The sequence below is a fragment of the Mauremys mutica genome, chromosome 2 (assembly GCF_020497125.1).
Source record: "Mauremys mutica isolate MM-2020 ecotype Southern chromosome 2, ASM2049712v1, whole genome shotgun sequence".
Lineage (NCBI taxonomy): Eukaryota > Metazoa > Chordata > Testudines > Geoemydidae > Mauremys > Mauremys mutica.
In genome coordinates, this window is record NC_059073.1 from 138,709,985 (window position 1) to 138,734,769 (window position 24,785).

Here is a 24,785-nt window from a genome sequence, read left to right on the forward strand (position 1 = left end):
GGGCTTCATTCCAAGTGCTCAGGATTTGTTCCCGTTTTAGATTTTTATGTGCATTTTTTTTTTAGCTTGAAAACGAGTTGATAACCAAACTGGACCAGGAAGTGGAAGGGGGCCGAGGGGACGAGCAATACAAGGCCTTGCTGGAGAAACTGTAAGTGTTTGAAACACACTCGGAAGAATACTAAGAAACCCTAATTCACTACTTCAGATGAGTGAGTAACATAGAGAAGGTGCAACCCACAGTGATCTTAATATGACTTGGCTACTGCCAAGACAGACTGATTGGCTTAACATTATACCTTTGTTGTTGTTTGCATTACAGCAGCACCTATGGGCTCCAAATTAGATCAGGGAGCCCTTGTGTTAGGTGCTGTACAGCTTCTAGCTTTTTGATGAGCAAAGCAGAGAAGCGAAAAGCCTCTATAAAGAAGATCCATGTGTCTCCATTAGAGCCTTTTGGCCCAGTGACTTAGGAATTATGGTAATAAAGTTCTGTTAGTAGTAGAAGCACCGTCCAGAACTTTAACAGATTCTCTCTTCTCTTCTGTATTTCTCTGTTCTTTCCTCGGGCGATATGCATTCAGCCTTCTGGAGCACTGCCGGAAGCACAAATACCTGTCGAGTTCTGGAGAAGTGTTTGCTTTGCTGGTCAGCAGCCTGCTAGAAAATCTCTTGGACTACAGGACCATCATGCACGACGAAAGCAAGGAGAACCGTATGAGCTGCACTGTCAATGTGCTGGTAAGAGTGGGAGGGCTCTGGTGCTAATTGACTGACTTGCTTTTAACATTATAATCTTTGGACAGACCTGGTATTTCCAGAGTGCAGGTGTCAGGCTTAGGGTACGTCTATACTACCCGCCAGATCGGTGGGTGGCATTCGATGTATCGGGGATTGATTTATTGCGTCTCGTCTGGATGCGGTACATCAATCCGCTAATCGACGCCCGTACTCCACCTCGGCAGTAGGAGTAAGCGGAGTCGACGGGGGCAGTGCGGCAGTCGACTTGCCGCTGTGAGGACGGCCAGGTAAGTCGAACTAAGATACTTCGACTTCAGCTATGCGAATACCGTAGCTGAAGTTGCGTATCTTAGTTCGAACCTCCCCGCTAGTGTAGCCCAGGCCTTAGCTTGCACCTGAGATTCACTCTGAAAATTGAGTCATTCCTGACTCTCCAGGAAAAAACAGGAGAACATGAAAGGTGGGAATCCTTAAGACCAGATTAAATATCTTTCTAAAAGACGTATTTTAATCAAGCCTTTGGGAGAAAGTCTACAGCCTGCAAATCCAGAAGGTCAGACTAGATGATCATAGTGGTCCCTTAGGCCATGTCTACACTTACAAGCTTACAGCGGTGCAGCTGTACCAATACACCTGTGCCACTGTAAAAGTTCTCCTGAGTAGCCATGTTATGCCAATGGTACCTCTACCAGAGCTTGGGTACTCAGAAACAGCAGTGATCATAGAAAATTATAGGTTGAGGGAAGATAACCAAATGTTTTGAACCCCTGAAAAAAGATTCAGGATCAAATGTAGGGCTCTTAACCTCATTTGAACTGGATCATCTGTTCTTACTAACATTATTTGCAGGGATTGAAATATTCTCATATGCCACTTTATTACTCTGTTTCTAGCTAAAGTTGGGCGCAAAGCAAACTGTCAGTGACAAGCAGCTGCACACTTTAGAGGGGTTTGTCATCCAAACTCAGATACAGATTTCATGGCTAACCCCCATTTCCATAATACAGCAAGCCCTGGATTCCTTATTGTCAGAAACCGAGGCGAGGATGGTGAGGCCCAGTGGGTGCAGCCAAGGGTCAGAGCTGGAATCAGGGGCGGCTCTAGGTATTTTGTCGCCCCAAGCACGGCAGGCAGGCTGCCTTCGATGGCTTGCCTGCGGGAGGTCCCCGGTCCCGCGGATTCGGCGGCACGCCTGCGGGAGGTCCGCTGAAGCCACGAGACCAGTGGCCCCTCCGCAGGCATGCCACCGTAGGCAACCTGCCTGCCACCCTCGCGGCGACTGGCAGAGCACCCCCCGTGGCTTGCCACCCCAGGCACGCCCTTGGCATGCTGGTGCCTGGAGCTGCCCCTGGCTGGAATCAGGAATCAAGAGCAGGGCTGGAACAAGGCAGGAGTAGGTCTTGGAGCGAGGCTGGAGCTGGCTGCGCCTGTGGAGTCTGTCACTATGAGGCAGAGGAGAGTTCTAAGTCATGAAGCGACGCTAAGAAGACTGAGCTGCTGTTTCTCCTGTGAGGCTTATATATGTGCTCTGAGAGTCACCAGACCAGCTCTTGGCTTGTGGATTGGCTGGGGCCTATCGCAAGAATGACTCATCCCTGCATGTGCCTTAGTTCAGGGACGACTCGTCACCTCGCACTTATCACTCTCAAATTGATAGGGGTTAGAAATTAAGCTTGGTTCCTTGATCCTCTCTCAGCTGCCAGTCTCTTCATGGGTTACAGACGTGTGCCTGAGATCCCACATGTCTTACAAGAGGAAGGTGCTTAGGCCGTTAGCCTAGGACTTGGGAAATCTACATTCAACTCATCTGCCACAGATTATCTGCATGATCTTGGTCAAGTCACTTAGCCTCTCTGTGCCTCAGTTCCCCATCTAGGGATGATAGCACTTCCCTACCTCACTGGAGTGTTGTGAGGATGAATACATTGAAGATTGTGAGGTGCTGAGATAAGTACCTAAGATAGCCCTAAACAGGTAATTTGCCTGATACACTGTGAATTTAGTAGTTTTTAAACCAGCTTCATAACTGTGTTATTTTCTTGGCAGAATTTTTATAAGGAGAAGAAACGGGAGGACATATACATCAGGCAAGTTGGCTGCCTCCAGAATTGCATACAGAAATGTTTTATTCTCACTGCTTTTGGGCGTGTCAGTACAGGAGCCTTCAGATCAAATCCCTGTTTGCTTCTCATTTGTCTAGGTATCTGTATAAACTCCGGGACCTACACAGGGACTGTGAGAACTTCACAGAGGCAGCATACACTCTGCTTCTCCACGCAGAACTCCTTAAGGTGATTCATTAGAGGCAATTTTAGTATTTTTACAGGGTTTGGGGATTTTCAGGTTGACAAAGACAACCAAACAATGCAGGATAATAAATCTGTGTGATTTTTAACCTGAAGAGGCTGCCAAGGACCCAAAAAGTTTTTTAAGTTGCACATCAGGTATAAACTGGGTAGAAAACAGGTAGGTGATGAAAGCAGCAGAGTAATGATGGGGATTCCACAGCCTTCCTTGGTACCCTGTTCCAGTGCTTTTAACTATCCTTAGAGTTAGAATGTTTTCTTAGAATCGTGGGACTGGAAGGAACCCTGAGAGGTCATCTAGTCCAGTCCCCTGCACTCAAGGCAGGACTAACTATTATCTAGACCATCCTTAATATCCGACCTGAGTCTCCCTTGCTGCAAACTGAGCCAGTTACTTCTTGCCTGATGGTTGGAGGACATGGAGAACAATTGATCACCATCATGATACAGACCTTCCTTTCCAAAATGCTCTGAGATCCACTGATGGGTAGTGGATTTTTTATTTTAGTAGTCCCATTGGCTTCAGTATGACTGTTCATGTGACTAAGGGGTTGAGGATCAGCACACTGGTGTGAAAAATGAGTGTTACTTACCATTAATTGGGCATTCTGTGGGTATGGAATTCAACCCTGGCATAGACAAGTGCCAGGTTGCACCTATCAACACCAGTGCTGAGTTTCTTTCCAAGACTGTTGGAGATGGTCCAGGGGTAAAATAAAGTGTATTGGGCATCCAGGGTACTGCTTACTCATAAACCTACCTGTTAATTTCTCTTGCTGCCACACCCCCTTCCTCCCACTTGTGTATCAATGAGGCCTTATCTACACACAGATGTGCCCTGATTTAATTAAACTGGTGCAAATTTCAGTGTGGATACTCTTATTTTGGCTTCAGAATGGCTTTTTGCTGTTTAGCTTGAACTTGTGCCAAAAAATCCTGTCTTGAATTGAAATAAGAGCTTCCACACAGCCATTGGGCTTTGATTTGTTTAAAATGATACCTTACATTAAAATTCAAGGTGCGGTGCTGCGTGTAGGTAAGCAATTATGCCCATTTCTCTCTCTCTCACACTCACACACACACACACTTGCATTGGTCTAACTAAAGATGTGATTTTATACCAGTTTAGTTAAACCGGTGCAACTTTTGTGTGCGGACACTCTTACATCTATTTAAACTTCGCTTATGTCCGTTTAGTTTGCATCAGTAAATGTATAGGTGCTTAACCTGTATAACCAGTTTCAAACTGATATAAGAGCATCCACAAAGGAGTTTGCACAAGTTTAACTATGGGCTTGGCTACACTTGCAAGTTAGAGCTCATTAAAGCAGCCCCAAGCGCCCTAACTCCTGAGGTGTCCGTACTGGCAAGGCATGTATTGCGCCTGGACTCTGCAGCTGGAGTGCTCCTGGTAATCCACCTCCACAAGAAGCATAACACTTGCTGCGCCCTGGCTGAAACACCCCAGCGTCAGCGTGGATGAGAAGTTGCATTACTGCGCTGTGATTGGCCTCCGGAAATGTTCCATAATCCCCTGAAGTCAAGTGGCCACTCTTGTCATTATTTTGAAATCCGCTGCAGGCATGCGGCTATCCCCTTTCAAAGCTCCGTCTGCTCCGGGACAAAGCAAACCATTAGTGTGGAATGCTGCTGTTGTGAGGGGGGGGGGGGAAGAGGGGTCTGCTGCTGTCTGAACTTACAAGACAGCATGCTGACACATTCTCAGCCCCCCCCAAAACACACTGTCACTCCCTCCACAGACACACAACACACTCCGTCACATTCCACCCCCTCACCCCATTTGAAAAGCACATTGCAGCTACTTGCACAGTGGGATAGCTACCACAATGCGCTGCTTTTTGTGGCGTTGCAAGAGCTGCTAATATGGCCATGCCAGTGCGCTTGCAGCTGACAGTGTAAAACACACGGTAGCGTTTTCCCTGCTGTGGTCTCCGAAGGCTGGTTTAACTCTCAGCGCTCTACGTCTGCAAGTGTATCCAAGCCCTTGATTGGTTTTTAAACTGATATAAGTTAAACCAGTGCAACTTTTGTGTGTAGACAAGGTCTTACTCCTGTTTTCTGACCATTTATTGGTGCGGTGTAACTTACACCTCCCCTTGCATTGCTGCTGAATTTGGTTCAGACACATCCACAGGAGTTGAACCCGCTCACATTTGGCTGAACATATCCTAGTTCTTTTCAACTGTTTTTCCCTTTTCCCAGTGGTCCGATAAGCCATGTGCTCCCCATCTGCTGCAGAGGGACAGCTACTATGTTTATTCACAACAGGAACTCAAGGAAAAACTCTACCAAGAAATCATCTCTTTCTTCGACAAGGGCAAAGTGAGTCTCCCTGTGGATCTTGAGTGTCTCTTACAAACAAATTGATCTGGAAAGATGATAATGTAACAGGCCTGTGTATAAATCTAAAAGCTAGGACTTTTTCAAAGGATTCAATTGAATTTCAATGGGAATTGGGTGCTTAACTCTCTTAGACGCCTTTGAAAATCCAGTGCCACCTGTGAGCCAAAGGTCTGCATGATGCTGAGCACCCTCAACTCTAGAGCTGGCAGAATATTGGGGTGGGGGTCATTACAGTTGTTTTTCTTTTTCCCCTGACAAACATTTGTATCAAAATTTTGAATGGTGGGGGAAAAATGTGGTCGATTGTACTGAGCTCCCATTAGCTGAATTCTTAACAGATGGCTCCCCCATTCCTTCCCCCGATGAGCGTAACTGCCTTGGAAGAGTGGTTTCAGTAGGGGTGGCTACTCTTCAGGGTATGTGCTGAAGAGAGGATTTGACCAGTAATATTTACAAGAAAATGCCTCATTGGTAAGAAGCAAAAAGACTCAGGCCTGAGGCAGCATGGTCCAGTGGACCACTAGACGTGAGTCAGAAGACCTGGGCTCCTTTGTCTTACTATCTGACCTTGGGCATGTCATTTCCCCTCTCAGTGCCTCAGTTTCCCCATCAGGGCTAGTGATACTGACCCTTCATTGTAAATCACTTTGAGATCTACCGATGAAAAGTACTATAGAATTATCGTGAACATAGTCAGAAATATAGTCCGTATAGTGTGACGCTCTCTGGAATGTCAGATGTTTTAACAAAAAACTACTTGTAGTCAGCAAAATTTCTTATTTACCTATGGTAGGTAATGAATGCTTTTATAATAAATGTTCTTTTTACTACTGTTTTGTTTCTTTCCTCGAGATGTGGGAGAAAGCAATCCAGCTAAGCAAAGAGTTGGCTGACATGTACGAAAACAAAGTCTTTGATTACGAAGGGCTTAGTAATCTTTTGGTAAGGTCTCTTTTTCTAGCTTGGGTTGGGCTGCTGCATGTTTAAATGGACGTTGCTAGGTAGTTCAGGTTTTTATTTGTTTAAAGATTTTTTGCAAAGCTTAATATTAAAGAACAATATTTTCATAACTGTTTTTTAAACTTACTTTTGCCATTAACATACGTGAACAGAATATACCATAGTTTAAATTATACAGGTGTTTTACTCTCCTTTACACTAATAAATTAACATTTCCATACAAGTATAATACATTTTGCTCATAACTTTAAAACTATTTCTATATATCTCACTAGCTTATTCTTGCCATAGCACCTGGCAAGCCGCACTCAAGGACAGGACCCCATTGCGCCTACACAGAACAAAGAGATGGGTTCCTGTCCCAGGAAGCTTACTGTCTTATTTAACCTGCAAAGATATAATCAGCGTCCGTTTGTGTCCCTGCTCCACTTCTGCCTATGCCTCATATCATGTTTGTTTTGTAATATCTGTGAAGACAGTGCAGTCACAAAAATTGCAGCATTGATCTAATGCATGAGAACCAGGAAGCGACATTGACTATGACCAAAACCAGTCCCTATGTCAGTGAAGTACAAAAGAGTGCCAACACAGGATAAGCAAACATTATATTGATGGTTTTTTACAATTCTTTTGGATTTAACAGTATAAGTAATATTTCATAGATGTGTTGCTAACAGTACAGAGTGAGAAAACGACCTTGTAAATATGCCTGACAATGTCTCTGTGAGCTCAGAAATGAACACATCCAGGGTTTTCTTTTCCTTTTTCCCCAGAAAAAACGAGCCACGTTTTATGAGAATATTATGAAGGCGATGAGACCTCAGCCAGAGTATTTTGCTGTTGGGTATTATGGGATGGGTTTCCCCTCATTCCTCCGGGTAAGAATTCTGCATGTGCTCAGACATTCTAGTGATGGGTTCTATAGGAGACCCTAGAGATGAGATATCAGAGCTTTCTAGAGGATTTTGATGCCAAATACCTATGAATTGACCATCTAAATCACTTAAGTGGTATGAAAATCTCACCCTAAACGGAAATGGCCTGAATTCTCAATTACACTCAGGCCCCTTGACTCTAGTATAAACGAGAATTCAAGACAGTTTGTTGCCCCTAGTCTGCTGGGTGATCCATGTGGTCTTATATGGGCAGAGAGGGAATCTTTCATATGTTTATGTTCTCCACAGTGTCTTAACTGCTTATCCCAGTGATCTTCATTGTGAGAGTGGGTTTTTCCTTGTAAATAATTGACCCCATGTGCCTCCAGACTGAATCGGTCTAATTCAAGGACATAGGTCACTTCACTTCAGAACGTTAGTGAGACTCTGTCCCTCCCGGATGCACAGGAATGCGACGATGCTTCCTGTTCAGTGTCATAGGTGCCTACTTCCCCTTTGCCCAGTGGGTGCTCGACCCCCGCCCCGCCTCTTCTCGCCCCTGCACTGCCCTCATCCCGCCCCCATTCTACCCCTTCCCCCAAGTCCCTGCCTCTTCTCCACCTCCTCCCCTGAGCACGCCAGGTGCCCGCTCCTTCCACTCCCTCCAGGAAAGTCCAAAGAGCTGCCAAACAACTGTTAAGTGGTGGGGGGAGGGGAGGACTGGGAACATGGCACACTTGGGGGAGGAGGAGACGGCGAGGAGGGGGCGGGGGGAGCTTGACTGCCAGTGGATGCAGAGCACCCGCTAATTTTTCTCCGTGGGTGCTCCAGCCCCGGAGCACCCACAGAGTCGGTGCCTATGTTCAGGGTTGCATTAGTGCTGGATCCGCATTGGCTATCATTTGTAAAGCCAGACACCATGAGTCAGAAGGGCAGGGTGCAACGTGCTCTGAAATGTTCTAGCCAATGTATTTTTAAAAGGCGGGGGGGTTGACACAAACATTTACATTTCACCCTGGGATGCCTTTGAAGCTATTTGCCCTAAATGGAAACCAAGCGTATTAATACCAATTACCTGGAGTGGGACTGGATGGCATAGGGTATTGCCAATGGGAGACTTTCATTTCTAGGTCACCACTTTGAATCCAGCTCGTTGATCAAAAGTCATCGCTGGTGTGTAATGAGTTGGTGTCAGTCCAGGACTTAATGGCCACATTGCAGAACCACTGATGCAGTTGGCCAAATGGTCAGCCGTCTCTGCGAGAGGCTAGAAATGGAATGGATCATGGACTTGCACATGCTTTCTTACCTTTAAAAAGGTCCCTCCAGCTGAGGCATGCCAAGCTCTGTTGGGGGAGCTTGTTCTGCTGATGTCTATCAAATCTAGTTAATCAGAAAGTTTCCAGATGTGTCAATCTGAAATTCCCTGGCCTGAACCATGGTCACCTGAGCTTTTGGGGAGTAGTTTATCCACTAGACCATGTATGATGGAGGGATTAGTGGGTGAGGTTCTCTGCCCTATATTATGCATGTGATCAGACTAGATGGTCAGATTTGATGACAACTGTAATCGTCTAATCTATTAATGAATTCATAAGTAAAACACATCTTGGCATAAATTTAAACCACCCAGATTGCAGCCCTAGTCGTGTCTAATTCTCATTTCTTCTTGCTGCCCGCAGAATAAAATCTTTATCTACCGTGGCAAGGAGTATGAACGGAGGGAAGACTTCAACCTGAAATTGCTAACCCAGTTTCCAAATGCTGAGAAGATGACCAGCACTACCCCTCCAGGAGAAGAGATCAAGTCTTCCCCTAAACAGTGTATCTTTTAGCTATTGTTTGGTTTGACATATTCAAGCCCTACTTCCTCTGCTTGAGGTGGCAGAATCTGTCATGCTGGTACTTTTTCTGCACAACATGTAATTAGACTGCAGAACTCATTGCCACAGTATGTCTTTGAGGTCAAGGACTTAGCAAAATTCAAAGAGGGATCAGACTTCTATATGGATGACATAGAAATAGAATAATTACAATGCTAAAAAATGAATAGGGATATGAAACCTCATGCTTCAGAATTTAAACCAGTCTGTTAGAAGTTAAGATGACACTTCTGTGGGGGTCAGATTATCCCCCAGCTACCCACTCTGGGGTTTCTTGCACCTTCCTAGCAAGTGGCGCCGGCCACTGTTGGAGACAAGACACTGGACTAGATGGACCATGGATCTGATCCATTCTAGCATACAAGGGGTGAAAGTGGGGTACAAAGAGGTGCCATGTCTCATCTTTTCTGGACAGTGCAATTTATTGACAGTCATGAGGAATCTGATTCTTTCCTCCCAGAAGTTGATACTTTACTTTTAATTTTTGTAATCATTATAAGTGCTGATGAAAGGTGCCAGGTTCATAGCCCCGGAGATTGATTTCTGATTTTCCACCTCTCCTTATACTGGAGTAACTCAGTCAACAACAGCAGCATAAAACTGGTGCCACAGAGTAGAGAATCAGGCTCAAGACTTCTCTTTGCTAACAGTAAGGGTGATTAACAAATGCCCAAAGGAAGTGGTGGATTCTCTTGGTGTCTTCAAGACCCAGATGCCTTTCTGGAAGTTGTGCTTTAGTCAAACACAAATTACTGGGCTCAGCGCAGAGATAGGTTAGTGAAATTCTCTGGTCTTTGTCAGACAGGAAGTCAGACTGATGCTTTTTTCTGTCCTTAAAAATCTGTGAAGTTCTCCACAGCAAAGACAGAGCTCAGGCAGCTTCCCCTGCACACATCAGCCCGGCCAGCTATCCACTTAAAAAAATTCATTCAAGACCAAACTTGGTATCAAAATTGCCTCCTTAATTTCTGCTGTTTCAGCTGCTTCCTTTGCATCTGTTTGTGTTTGCACTAACATTTTGGCCAGGGATAGGCCTGAGCTGCACAACGTGGATGCAGATGTGAACTCTTCCCAAAGTTTGGGGATGTTTGGGTGCAGGGCTTTGGCTTGGTCCATTATAAGAAGGAACAGCTGCATTGTTTGGATCTGGTACAGGTCCATTTCTGTCTCTTATTAAATCCATTTGAAAGGCCAGGCAGTACTATTGCTCCAAGTACACTGTTACCACAGATAGGTTGATGATTCTGTGGGTAGTTCAATGTCAAGCTTTTTTTATTTTTATGTTTGAAATCCTGCTTCTTTCAGGCCCTTTACAATTTTAACAGAAGCCGTATCCTTCCTCTCTCTCTCTCTTAAAATAACATCTTGCCCTTTTATGGTTGTTTCACAAAAGGAACTCAAAGTGTGTTACAGACCTGCATTAAACCTTGCAACACCTTAGTGAGATAAGGAATATATAGGGAATTACATCAACCACCGTTGAAATGCAGCCAGTTCTGGGGAGGAGCAAAGCAGCTGATCAACAGCAATATTAGATGACAGGGCCAGATTATGTGTCTTCCTTTTCATTCAGGGTTTTACTTTTGGGGCATCTTCAGCAGATCAGAACAATGGCCCAAAATACTGCAGTAACACTAATATAAAGTGTTGTGTTTTAGGCCACTATTGTAGACCACGGTATTATTATTTATTTAATCTCTATCATAGCTCACCGGTGCAAGAGCTGGGGTGAGAAACACCTCTTCACTGATTTAAGAAAAAAACAGCCTATGTTTGTTAGGTAGCTTTATCAAAGTCTGTTTTATGGCCGATAGCTTTGAAGTGGGCTCCTTATTGTTCAATGTACTTAGAAGGTCTTGAAGTAAGTACGTAACACCCCACTCTCCTCCAAAACACACACGCCTCTATGGAGTTGGGACTAGAAGCCTGTACTCTTAGAGTAAGTCTACACTGCAGCTCAGAGCAAGCCTCCTGACCCAGGTGGACACAGTCTCTTACTAGGAGTGCTCAAGCTATCCTGCCAAAAATAGCAGTGTGGCTGTTGCAGTTTGGGCTGGAGCTCCCTAGGGGTGGGGTGGGCTTGAGAGCCTGAGCTCCAGCCCGAGCCACAATGTCCACATTGCTATTTTAGCACCATCGCTCCAATGCCAGTGCCACAAGTCTGTCTACCCAGCTAGGAGGCTCACTCCCAGCCGAACTGTAGACATACTCCGTGTCTCCAAAGCACGTGTCTATAAAACACAAGGGAAACCTCATTAGCTGGCGGTAGTAGCAGCAGATCCCTTCAGCTCTTTGTGTACCAGTTCTTAGAGGGTGATGTGCGCACACACTGTTACACTCGGTTTTGTTAATGAACAATGTGCATTCTTTAAATGTCATGACAACAGTGCAGGGGACACATGGCTTGTTCAGAAATCTGACACTGAAGAAAATGAGAAGGATTTTCCCTTCCTTCTTTTATTCTCCCCTCAGAGATCCTGGCGTTTTCCATCCTTAACAGGAATACCTCAGATGTGCAGTGCTTTATAGTGAAGCCTGTGATGAACCTGCCACCCAACTATAAAGACAAGCCTGTTCCAGAGCAGATCTTAAAGTAACTTCCTTTCCTTTTCTTGTTCTCTCTTGGGAAAGCTGAGGGGGTTATCAGGGGCACCAACCCCAATTTAGCCTGCCTGAGCTGTGGTTTTCCTAGACATACACGTGGGAAACGTAAAAGCTCCGCATTTGCCACTGGCCAGTGATTATGATGCCAGAATATTTCCATTTCAAAGCATAGGCATCTGGGGAGGAGATGAATGTTGAGTTTTTAATGGAGTTCATTGCGTTTCCCTGAGCTCAGCCAGCATGATCTCCCTGTATGAATTCACTCGCTGCTGGTTCTAAACTAACCATGTTTAAACACGCTTGTGTACAGCCCCAGAGCCTTCAAGTCCTCCCTGCCCTATTATTTTATTTATTGTATTACCATAGCCCCTAGTGGTTTCCGTTGGAATTGGGTGCCTGTTGTGCTACGTGCTGTACAATGAGAGATGGTCCCTGCCCTAAAAAGTTTGTATTCAAAATAAACAAGATGAAGAGAGAGGATGGAAGGGGAAACTGAGGCAGAGCGGTAAAAGGACTTGCCCAAGGTTACACAGCTGGTTATTGGCTGAAATGTAGCAAGGGAGGGTCTTGGTCTCCTACAGGAACCCAGTGGTAGCTAATGGCATTCATCCTGCAGGACGAGTGGGAATTCCAAAGTTCCTTGATTATTATATAGTTGTGATATAACGAGGGGCAGTGAGGGAGGGTGGCAGTGGGAGTTGTCCTGCCCACATGGGCCAGAAGATTGTGTTTACAAACATGTAACCATAGGCGCTGACTCCATGGGTGCTCCAGGGCTGGAGCACCCATGGGGAAAAATTGGTGGGTGCTCTGCACCCACCGGCAGCCAAGTGCCCCCCCCCAGCTCACCTCTGCCTCCACCCCTGAGCACGCCGCATCCCCGCTTCTCCTCCCACACTTGCCGCCACAAAACAGTTGTTCCATGGCATAGCAAGCTGTGGGAGGGAGGGGGGAGGAGAGAGAACGTGGCGTGCTCAGGGGAGGAGGTGGGGATTTGGGGAAGGAGTCCAATAGAGGCAGTGAGGGGGCGGAGTAGGGGTGGGGACTTTGGGGAAGGGGTTGGAATGGGGGCGGGGGGCATGAGCAACCACCGGCGCCAGGAAAAGTTGGCACCTATGCATTTAAGAGCTGTGTTTTAAATCTGGTAGGCACAGGACATCCTGATCTTCCACCCCCCGCTTGGCAGCAGGACTCACCTGATGGGTGCAGTGTGCAGAGGCGGTCAAAAAAGCAAACAGGATGTTAGGAATCATTAAAAAGGGGATAGAAAATAAGACTGAGAATATATTATTGCCCTTATATAAATCCATGGTACGCCCACATCTCGAATACTGTGTACAGATGTGGTCGCCTCACCTCAAAAAAGATATTCTAGCACTAGAAAAGGTTCAGAAAAGGGCAACTAAAATGATTAGGGGTTTAGAGAGGGTCCCATACGAGGAAAGATTAAAGAGGCTAGGACTCTTCAGCTTGGAAAAGAGAAGACTAAGGGGAGATATGATAGAGGTATATAAAATCATGAGTGATGTTGAGAAAGTGGATAAGGAAAAGTTATTTACTTATTCCCATAATACAAGAACTAGGGGTCACCAAATGAAATTAATAGGAAGCAGGTTTAAAACAAATAAAAGGAAGTTCTTCTTCACGCAGCGCATAGTCAACTTGTGGAACTCCTTACCTGAGGAGGTTGTGAAGGCTAGGACTATAACAATGTTTAAAAGGGGACTGGATAAATTCATGGTGGCTAAGTCCATAAATGGCTATTAGCCAGGATGGGTAAGAATGGTGTCCCTAGCCTCTGTTTGTCAGAGGGTGGAGATGGATGGCAGGAGAGAGATCACTTGATCATTGCCTGTTAGGTTCACTCCCTCTGGGGCACCTGGCATTGGCCACTGTCGGTAGACAGGATACTGGGCTAGATGGACCTTTGGTCTGACCCGGTACGGCCGTTCTTATGTTCTTATGTTATGGAGAGCTGCTACCTAATCTCCCAACCAGTAATGGCATTGCAGAATAGAGGGTACTCACAACTTGATCCTCATCTCCCCAGGGCTAAGGTATAGGCAGAATGTGGCTTTTTGCAGTGTGCACAGGGGAGAATAAATTGTAGACCGTGGCTGGGCCACAACCATGTTTCAACATAGCTATTTTTGGAAAAGAACAAAAGGAGGAGGAGAAACCCCACCATTTATTGTGTTCTTCCTCAGCTACTACCGAGCCAATGAGGTGCAGCAGTTCACATATTCCCGGCCGTTTAGGAAAGGAGAAAAAGATCCGGAGAATGAATTTGCGGTAAGTCCTTCACTTTCTGTTCAAAATGCCTTGATTCTTTAAGCAGTGGGGAAACTTTTCTTTGTGCGTTGTCTTTCTCTTCCTTTCAAAGGGCCCTGTCACCTTGGTACCTACCGAAGCACCAAACAGTGATATGAAAATCAGCAGATCTAGAACAGGTTCCTCATCTCCCCAGCTGTAGCAATGGGGTTTGATTGATTAAATGTGGGAGAAACCAAGAGCTGGGCCTGATACCGTGATCTGAACACGGAGCTGGGGGTTCTGCCACTTAAAATTCTCTTACCCAATAGCCCAAGATGGGTCTCCAGCAGCATCCCTGTGGAGTGCAAATGTGTGGCTGGGGTTTGTGGTGGGTGTGATTATGTATGAGGGAGTCAAACCCAAACCCATAATAAAGCATCAGTAAAGACCACAGCACTTTGAATTTAATCCAGCAATGGAGTGAGTGTAGCATGTTTGCATCTGTTTTTGTTGCTTTCGAGAAGAGCCGTTGCTGCTATGTAGTGGCTATGCTCGATGTGACGCACTGCCTCGATGAGTTGTATCGCCCTCTAGGGACTGGTCCACGTAGAGGATAACAACCTATTATTGCTACTAGCTAATGGACTTACTCTGTTAGCTTTAATGGTAGGAAGCTGTGCTCTGCTGCCGAACGGCCTGGGTTCTACCCCTGTTGTTGACCTGTCATGATCACATGGAAGTCATTAAATCAGCCCAGTGAGTTCCAACAGTCTGGTCTAGAGGTGCTGGAAGCCTGGCTTTGAGCCCTAAAACATGTGGGAGTTGAATTGCAATGTTTTCCTTATGACTTTGCCTTTTTAATTCCCTGACCAGACCATGTGGATTGAAAGAACGACCTACACAACTGCCTACACATTCCCAGGCATCCTCAAGTGGTTTGAAGCCAAACAGATTACAATGGTGAGTCCTTGGAAGAGGTGGATTCCAGTAAAGGGACTTTACATGTCAATATCTGGTCAACACTAGGCTTTTGCAGGCTGGATCAGACTTTTGGCCCATCGTGTCTGATGTGCTGACTCCAGCAATGGCCAATACCTCATATTTCAGAGGAAGGAAACCCCCTACCTTCTATAATGCACCTGGCTATTTGAACAGTGAAAAAGGGAATTCCACCAAATGCAAAATAAGTCCCGGGATAATTGTACAGTGCTATGGCCCAATGCACCTCTATTTCAAACCCACGGCGCATGGTGGTAGGGAAGGGCCCAGTTCACCAAAAACACATTTTGCGTGCTTCAGTCCCGTTGAAATCATGGGGATTTAAATAAGTTCTTCAAGTTAACCACACACTTAAGTGCTTTGCTGAATTTAGGTCCGGTCCCAGATTTCGGTAAGTTATTGGCATGAGAAACCGTCTCTCTTAAAGATATGGTGAATGGGGCCCCTGCACAAGTAGAAAGAATGAATCCTTTGTGTGTCAAGTTCCAGGCTGTTTTTTAATGTCCATCACTTCGTGTCTTCATTGCACATTATCACTGCCCTCTCTGGCAGGTTGAAAGCTACATAGAGCAGGGGAAGGTCTGTTGTTGAGGCTCCTGCTCTTTTGGGGGCCCCATGGTTCTGGGCTGACTTGAGAACACACAGGTTAAGCTGATCTTCCCCTCTTTCCAACATACTCTGGCAGCAAATCCCACAGGGTGGGGAGAGCTGCTGCCTAATCTCCCACTCCAGCAATGGTATTGCAGGGCCTGAGTTGGAGACACACGCAGCTTGATCCTCATCGCCCCTACTGGCAGTAGCATCAGATCAAGAGGAAATGACTCTGAATGACTGATCTCTGCTTTCCCATTGGCAGCAGGACACACATAGGGAGGAACGGGGGAAAGCCGCTGCCCAATCTCCCACTCCTGCAGGACTGGAAGGGAGGTGGTACTTGTACCAATCTCCCATTCTAGCAGAAGAATTGGATCAGGAAGCCACTCGGAATCCTCTTTTCTGCCCTGCTCTTCCCCTGCTCTGTGCTATGATGTGCGAAAATTCACGGGCAGGATGGTGGGAGTTTCCAGAAAGGGTCAGTGAGGGATTTTTCAGTCTTCTCTTTGTTACTGTTCAGGAGGAGATCAGCCCTTTGAAGAATGCCATCGAAACCATGGAGCTGACCAATGAGAAGATCAGCAATAGCGTCCAACAGCACGCCTGGGACCGGGCCCTGCCTGTGCACCCGCTCTCCATGCTGCTGAATGGCATTGTGGACCCTGCAGTCATGGGGGGATACACCAACTATGAAAAGGTCAGCTGGCTCCATGTAGGGCTCATCTCTTGTCTAAGGTGTTGACTTCGGAGTGGAAGGATGGTTTTACGGCTAAAGCACTGACCTGGGGCCCTGGGTTTAATTTCTATCTACTACACAGCCTTGTGCAAGTCGCTAAAGGCATTTAGGTACTTAACAGGATTTTCAAAAGTGGGCGCCTATGTAGCTTTTAAAAATCTGGCCCTTAATCTCTCAATGCCTAAATTGCCCATTTGTAAAATGAGGATACTACTACTTTCCTTCTTTCTCTCACCACTGTTCTAATCTGTTTAGATTCTAAGAACAATAGAAAGAACAAAAGTAAGCAGAGGAAGGATGATCTAGTGGTTAGGGTGCTAGTCTGGGAATGAAGAGAAATGGGTTCAGTTCCCTTCTCTGCCACAAACTTCGGCAAATCACATAGTTGCTCTGTGTCTCAGTTCTCCATCTGTATAATGGGAACAATGATACTTCCCTACATCACAGGGCTGTTGCGAGGATAAATACATAAAAGATAGTGAGGTGCTATGGTGATGGAGACCAGATAAGTGTGTGTGGTGTAGGTCTATCTTTAAAAATTAGAATGACTTAGCTATGGTGCTCAGGGCTGTGAAAATCTTCATGCCGTAATTAGGTCAACCTAACCCCTGGTGTAGAGACAGCTAGGCTGACAGAAGAATTCTTCCATCAACTTAGCTCCCACCTTTTGGAGAGGTGGATCAACTACGTCAACGGAAAAACTCCTTCTGTCAATACAGAAAGCACCTACGCTACAGCAGTATAGAGTAGAGTAGACATAGATAAAAGTAAATTGTGTCTCAGTTTTAATAATGTAAAGTGATGATAGGAAGACAGGGATTTTTTTTATAATCACTGTCTAGCGTCAATATATATTTTGTCTTGATAGCGTGACAGCAAAGAGCAGTCGAATCAGAATGAAAACACAATCTGTCCCTTTACAGTTTGTGCCTTTTTTTGGCATGGCATATATCTCCCTTGTTAATTATGCTGAGCTGAAGACATTTATTACTCCAGCCTCTAACCACGTTGCAGAGTCCTGAATAATGCCATCTCTGGCATGAAATGTAATGGTGTTGAAACGTGTTTGATGCTGGAAACGTGTTTGATTTTTAAAAGGTGTCATGATCAAACAAAATGAGCCACAAACATTAAAAGCAGAAAAGAGTCCTGTGGCACCTTATAGACTAACAGACGTTTTGGAGCATGAGCTTTCGTGAGTGAATTCCCACTTCCGACAAGTGGGTATTCACCCACGAAAGCTCATGCTCCAATACGTCTGTTAGTCTATAAGGTGCCACAGGACTCTTTGCTGCTTTTACAGATCCATTAAAGGGACTTGTGTCAGATTTAACCCTGGTGTGATTCCCCTGATTCCAGAGGTATTGCACACTCCACCAAGGATGAATTTGGCTAAGTATTTTCCCATTTTATGAATTAAAGTTGACATAAAGTTTAGATTTATGAAAATGGGAAAGCATTTAAAACAAGGAAACTCCAGGTATTTGTAACCACATCTGGAAATGCTCACAACCGGTTCATATTTTCCTACTTCAACTAAGGATCAGCAGAGAGAGAATTTGGCATTTGTGGGCGGCCTGAATCCGGAGCTTTAATTGAGTCACTGTAGCTGGAAGCCAAAAGTCTCCATTGTACCATGGGCGTGCTTTCTTCCTCTAATAATGAAACTCTTCCAAGAAAAGTACTTTGGGCCCAGCCCTGCAGTTCTCCCTCAGGCTACCCAGCTGTTGACCTCAGTGGGAGTTTAGGCTTTGTAGAGCCATACACCGTTGGCCCACAAACCCCTGTACATAAAATCCAGATAACAGAATGCCGTTTTAGAAGTGGATGGAAAGCTAACAAGCATTTTGCCTGGAAAATGTTCTTATCCTGTGAACTGTGATTGGGGGGAACATTGAGACTACATTCAGTCACAGACCATGTGAATTGGTGGGATTTTAGTCCTGTTTTAAGGATCCAGATCAGGAAATGACATCATAACATGCTTATCTTTAAGCATGAACTTAAATTCCATTGGCTTCAGCATGTGGTTAAAGCTAAGCACATACTCAAGTGCTTTCTTGAGTTACAGGTGTTTTACTGAACCAGGGGCCTTAGTGGAAGGCTCAATACAGTCTTAACTGTGGAATCGCTACTGTTGCTTCCATAACAAAACCCCATGGAGTAGCTCTGCTGGGGAATCCGTTCCACATGTGCACTTGGATTCCTCAGCACAGGGATACCCCAGGCACAAGGGTGGCTCATTAACCTTTTTGAGGTTGGAATTTAAAATTGTGCGTTTGGGTACAACTTTGAGGGATTGCATGGGTGTACTTTGTTGCTTGTACAGCATGCTGGAATTTAAAGAGACTTTGTTACTGAGATGAGGATTGTTTTGGAGTATTCTGCCTTTTGGGTGGTAGGTTGGGTGAACGGAAGTTACTCTGGATATTAATGTTGCACATAGCGCAGGTCAAATGCTGAGGGGAAAAAAGGGGAAACCAATGACATTTTTGTGCTAATGTTTTACCTTTTTTATTTTCCCACTGAAATTTTGAAAATCAAAAATATTAAACCAAGTGGTTGTACTTTAGCAAATTTCAGTGGAGAAAAAATGGGAAAACACTTGAGGGGGAAAAAAAACATTTTTCTTACAGGTTTTGAGAGAAACAATCTTAGTTCTTAATTTATAAAAAAAAAAAAAAAAGGAAGGAAGGAAGAAGAAGAAGAAAGTTCTATCATCTGTAACATCACACTAGTTAAGAGACCTGGGAATCTTATTGAAAGAAAGTATTTCACTAAGGGCCCTGTCTTAAAAAACAAACAAACAAACAAAAAAAACTTGTTGGTCTGAAACAGATCTTTGTCACTTGCTATTGGCATTCTTCAGGGTAAAAGGCAGCTATAAAGAAAACATATTGTTTGTATGCCTTCTGCTTTCCTCTTTGCTTTCAGGCCTTTTTCACGGAGAAGTATATCCAAGAACATCCTGAAGACCAAGATCAGATTGAACTACTTAAGCAATTAATTGCCTTACAGGTACCATATTGGGAGGGGGAGAGAGAGGGAGGGAGAATTGCCACATTGTATGAGTGTGTGAGAGATGTTGGTACAATATTTTGGAACAACACAAAGAAGAGAAGTGTTATAAGAACACAGTTGCAGTGCCTGTACAATTGTCCCTTATTTGAAAAAGTTCTATGCTATTCTTATTTAGTGGTCCAAAACGCTGCAGTCGCACTGTGGCACAGGCTAACTTCCTCTCGACCCTAGTGGAAATTTAGCCTTGATTAGAACCACATGGCTAGGCCTACAAACACCTGTGCTTCCAGTCCAGTTAACAGAACGCAGAATACAAATATACGTATATTATATAAAAATAGACTGAAGTAGGTCAGAGCTGAATTTTAAAACTAGATGAAAAATGATCAAGTATTGTACCTAGAAAATGCTCTTGAATTTCTTTTTCCTCCGAACAGTACTGTAGTGCTTCGGACTATTATTCTGGAATATGATGGGTAGATTTTTATCACTACCCTAAACAGTTGCTCATCCCCTTTTCCTTTTTATTATTATTATTATTTATTTTGCTTCTTTACCCCACTTTTTTTTTTCATAATTCTGACCACTGAAAAGTCATGCAGCCTGCCCCACTCAGTATATAACAATGAAATAGATAAGGAAGTTGTAATGAAAATTCCATTGCAGTAGGATGTCAGCTTGTTCCCATGTATTTCCATGTAATGAAGCCAGGTTAAAGCTACTTTACAGTTGTATTGCTTTGGAAACTGAGTGCTCTCCCCACACTTTACATACCCCATGCTACACACACACACACGATAGTATGAACATAGGGGGGTGGAAGGAAAGAGAGAGAAACGCCTTCTCGACCCCTGCAGCACTCAGCTTGCACTCTGGAGCATGAGAATTGATTTGCTTGCTTGCTTGCTGATAGCATTAGCTCATAGTATTTTTGCTCCTTCTTTTAGATGCCTTTGCTGGCTGAAGGGATTAGGATTCATGGTGAGAAACTGACTGAGCAGCTGAAGCCCCTGCATGACAGACTGACAACCTGCTTCAAAGAGCTGAAGAAGAAAGTAGAGAAGCTCTACGGTGTTATAACTCTGGTAAACATGATTTGTTTGTTTAGTGCAGTGTCTTAAAGAAACAGCCCCGAATTACCCTGCCTTTGTGAGCAGCATTTCCCAGCTCCTCACAGCTTTTATTTAATGTCATCTGCAGCCTTCCTCTCTGACGGAGAGGAAGCAGAGTAGGTCAGGCTCCGTGGTATTGCCCTACATCATGTCTTCCACGCTGAGACGGCTGTCTGTCACCTCTGTGACTTCCTCTGTGGTATCTACGTCCTCCACCTCATCTGACAGCACCTCCTCCAGGCCAGGATCTGACGGGTTAGTGACTGGCCCTTTCAAAAATGTCAGACATTTATGGGGAGTGGGATTCACTTTTGCTCTTGGAGGTTATTTTAATATCGCCTTCTCAAGGGATGCGGCTTTGTAACTTTCTTTTGCTTTTAAAACAAGGTTTCATCTAACCAGTAAATAATAATACTTAGGTCTTACAGACCACTTTTCATCAGTAGATCTCAAAGGGCTTTAGAATGGGGGTCAATGTCATTATCCCCACTTTACAGATGGGAAAACTGAGGCACAGAGAGGAGGAGCGATTTATCCAAGGTCACTCAGTGGCAGAGCTGGGAATTGAACCTGGGTCTCCTGAGTCCCAGTCTGGTACCTTGTCTGTAATTCTGCCAAATGATGTCTGGGGATTGGTCCTGCTTTGAGCAGGGGGTTGGACTAGATGACCTCCTGAGGTCCCTTCCAACCCTGATAGTCTATGATTCTATGATGTGGGTAATATTACAGTGAAACCACAGCATTTCTGTTCTCCTAAGAGAGTCACTGAACTCTGGAAGATGGAGATATAAACATTGTATGAGGTCTGTAGTCCAGTGGTTCCCAAATTGTGGCCTGCAGAGAGCTAGATGGTCAGCTGGGGCAAGCTCAGCTGCTGTGTTTCCAGCTGGGAAATGGTACGGAAGGGAATTGCAATCCTTCCCTGATGTTACTGTTCCGCGTACGCATTTGTAGCTGTGTTATCGCAGGGCCTAGATGCTTTGCCCACGGTCACAGAGCAGATCAGTGGCAAAGCTAGGAAGAGACCCACAGGTTTTCCTGACTGTCAGTCCAGCGCCTTATTCATTGAACAACTCTTCCTTCAATGCATAATACAGTGCAATTTCAAAAGTGCCCAAATAACTTAGCGCACAAGTCCCTTTGAAAGTCTTGTGCTCCTAACTCACTTTTGCACAATTACCCTTGTGCACACTAAAAAGAGATGGCCTTCTCACTAAAGGGCTAATGCTTCTTGCTTTGTCTCTGTCCTTGGGCGTGGACTGCAGATCCATTCTCGAGCCTCTCTTGGAGAGAAGGCTGTCGACGGCTTCCAAGGCTGAAGAGCTGCCTGTCAAGGAAGATGCCGATAACCGGATTAATAAATTCAAGCGGAAGGATTGGAGTATTAGCAAGTCTCAGGTTATTGTGGAGAAGGAGCCAGAAGCTGAACTGACTTCCAAAACGGTAACAATAATAGTAATAATAATAAAATCCACAGTGCGGGTTTCTAGTTCTTCCTTTTCCTTCCGCCTTGTTTGTCACTGGGATCTTCACTCAATACTGGGAGGGCTTCGAATACCAAAAGCCCTGGTCAGCTAAATAATTACTTGCCTGCTGTTTGGAAAACTTGTTTCAGGAGCCACAGTGCGGCTTTGATTGAAAGTAGAAACTTGCAGTCCCAGGCGCTGAAGGTTCCACTGGGGAAGTGCTCAGCACCCTCATCTCTCACAGACGCCCAGGACTGCTTCAAGCGCTCAGTGCTGCGCAGGATTGGGCCCTTGGTATTCAAACAGGCAGCTGCTATCTAGCCACTCAAAAAAATCCAGCTGGATGGCCAGATCCTCAGCAGGAGTAAATCAGCATGGCTCCATTGGAGTCAAATGTACCATAGCTGAGGATTTGGCCTGCGATTTAGGAATTGGTTAGGACACTAGAGCTTGAAAGAGAGACTGCTCTGCCACAGATCTGTGACCTTGGACAAGTCATTTAGAGCCTTGTTTTTAAGGTATTTGGGTGCCTTCCTCCCATTGATTTCAGTAGGAACTAGAAGCCTGGCTGGCTCATGCCCTGAGGGAAGATCTGCAAAACTGATCTACAGGCAGCTCTGGGGTTGAAGATGTGTTGAATTAGACCGGGGTAGGCAACCTATGGCACGAGTGCTGAAGGCAGCACGCGAGCTGATTTTCAGTGACACTCACACTGCCTGGGTCCTGGCCACCAGTCCGGGGGGGCTCTGCATTTTAATTTAAATTTAAATGAAGCTTCTTAAACATTTTAAAAACCTTATTTACCTTACATACAACAATAGTTTAGTTATATGTTATAGACTTATAGAAAGAGACCTTCTAAAAAGGTTAAAATGTATTACCGGCACGCGAAACCTTAAATGAGAGTGAATAAATGAAGACTCGGCACAGCACTGCTGAAAGGTTGCCGACCCCTGAATTAGGGCCTGATCCGATGCCATTGAAGTGCTACTGTTGATTTCAATGGGAGTAGAATCTAGGGCTTAATCCATAGGTTGAGCTGTCAGCTGCTCTTCACTTTAGACCCTGATTCAGCAGAGCACTTAAGCACGTAGAAGATGATCAGGGAGAAAAGTCTGGCAGGTGACTTGGCTGTTGATTAATGCCCCACTGCACTACAAGTTGCTAAGAAAGGCAGAGAAGAATTCTTAGTAGAATCTGTACCTCTGAGGGTAAATTCCGCATATGATTGGCTCAGTGAAACAGATGGGGCTTTGGGGTTGTATTTTTCTTACTACATTGCAAAATACACAGATGTTGATTTGGAGATGGGTTTGTAGGGAAGTCAGGAGTCTGTTCCGTCACTGACTAGTCCAGCCCAGGATTTTGGATGACTCTGGTGTGACACTGGGCAGCACTGGCTGTGTAAATTGATCCGAAAGCTAGAGACCCACAGGCTTGGCCTGTGTGCAACAGCCTCGATATTTCTCTCTTATATTCATTATGCCCAAATCCTGTCTCTTCTACACAGTGAAAAACACACCAGTGTTCAGTGGTGAAAGAAGGGGGGCTAATGCAATATTCTCCACAAAGAACACATTGTGTTCTAGAATCTATGTAAACCCTGCCAATTTCTCCTGACCAGTAATGAAGTGTCATCTAGAAATGGACCAAAATATTGTATAGGCTGGATTTTCAATATCTGTGTCAAATGACAGCTGTTTCGCTATTGCAGGGGGCAATGTTTAACATAAGAGGAACTGGTCAGGGACAGACTCTCTAAATGGAGCTGTCCAAGGCACCATCACCGCAGAAAGCCAAGAGCAGATTAAATAAGATGCTAGTTCTATCCATCTAGATACTCCTCCAGCCCCCATCTCTGTAGTATTTGAGCACCTTACGACCATTATTGAATATTCCCTCGTGGCATTGCTGTGAGGTAATACCAGTATCATTATCCTCATTTCGTAGACTGGGCAACTGAGGCAAAGAGGCTAAGATTTTCAAATAAACCTAAGGGAATTAGGTACCCAATTCCCAATCTGGGTGTCTAACTTCCTTAGGCGCCTTTGAAAATCTCAGCCAGAGAGGCCAGGCGACTTGACCAAGGCCGCACCGGAAGTTTGTGGAATGGTTGAGAATTGCATGTAGTTCTCCCAAGTTCCAAATCAATAGGACTCCATGAGCAAGACCCATCCTTCCTTAGTTGGAATAAGAGAGGGATTGGTTCTGCAAAATGCAGCCTCTTGGACTGAATGACGCAAATGGTCTCTTCTGTTCCTGGTACTGATTACCTGAATCATTTTTCTTTGCCTCCTTTCAGGAGCTGCTCCTTGGAAAAGTGTCCGTAGAATGGCTAGGCCAAATGCAACTATTTTCCACCCTGAATTCCTTCCCTGACATCAGAAGCCTGTTCCTTCCTTAACTGATATAATGAAATTTTTGTGAGCAATGCCATCCAGTCAGTAAGGTCCCCATTGAAAATTTGACCAGCAGTGCTAGCATCATAGTGTCATAGGAGTTACAGCATTTGCCTTTTGACATTGCTTAGCCAGTTCTGTGCTTGCACTCTTATGTTTCACCTGACTGCACCTTTCTGTCCTGTACGTGGCTCTTCTGGAACATGCTTATGCCTTCCTGACAGGTCTGGTTATTCCCTGCGTGCGCAGCCACCTCGCCAACTTCAAAAGGTTTTGTTTACTCTGTGTTTTCCCTCAGAGCACATCAGAAAAAGCACAGAGGCCAAAGAGTCTTCAGTTAGGAGACAGCAGACTGACACTGCTTCAGGCTTCCTCACTCCAGCAGTCAACCCCACTCAGTCCACCCCCGATCACTCCAAAAACCCCAAGAACCCACAGTAAGTCCTGTTGCACTGTAGCTTGCTTTCTACTT

General features: G+C 45.0%; 1 protein-coding gene across 1 annotated transcript in view; it reads left to right on the forward strand.

Moving 5' to 3' along the window:
- DOCK5 (dedicator of cytokinesis 5) overlaps positions 1–24,785 on the forward strand; it is a 135,459-nt gene that overhangs the window by 102,192 nt on the left and 8,482 nt on the right. The window contains exons 34-50 of the mRNA XM_045004688.1: positions 66–151; positions 585–741; positions 2,788–2,828; positions 2,942–3,032; positions 5,271–5,390; positions 6,264–6,353; positions 7,145–7,249; positions 8,929–9,070; positions 11,641–11,722; positions 13,941–14,025; positions 14,860–14,946; positions 16,100–16,276; positions 19,250–19,333; positions 20,284–20,421; positions 20,537–20,703; positions 21,714–21,891; positions 24,612–24,750. Of these exons, the coding sequence (XP_044860623.1) occupies positions 66–151; positions 585–741; positions 2,788–2,828; positions 2,942–3,032; positions 5,271–5,390; positions 6,264–6,353; positions 7,145–7,249; positions 8,929–9,070; positions 11,641–11,722; positions 13,941–14,025; positions 14,860–14,946; positions 16,100–16,276; positions 19,250–19,333; positions 20,284–20,421; positions 20,537–20,703; positions 21,714–21,891; positions 24,612–24,750 (1,969 nt within the window). The remainder of the gene's footprint in view (positions 1–65; positions 152–584; positions 742–2,787; positions 2,829–2,941; positions 3,033–5,270; positions 5,391–6,263; positions 6,354–7,144; positions 7,250–8,928; positions 9,071–11,640; positions 11,723–13,940; positions 14,026–14,859; positions 14,947–16,099; positions 16,277–19,249; positions 19,334–20,283; positions 20,422–20,536; positions 20,704–21,713; positions 21,892–24,611; positions 24,751–24,785) is intronic.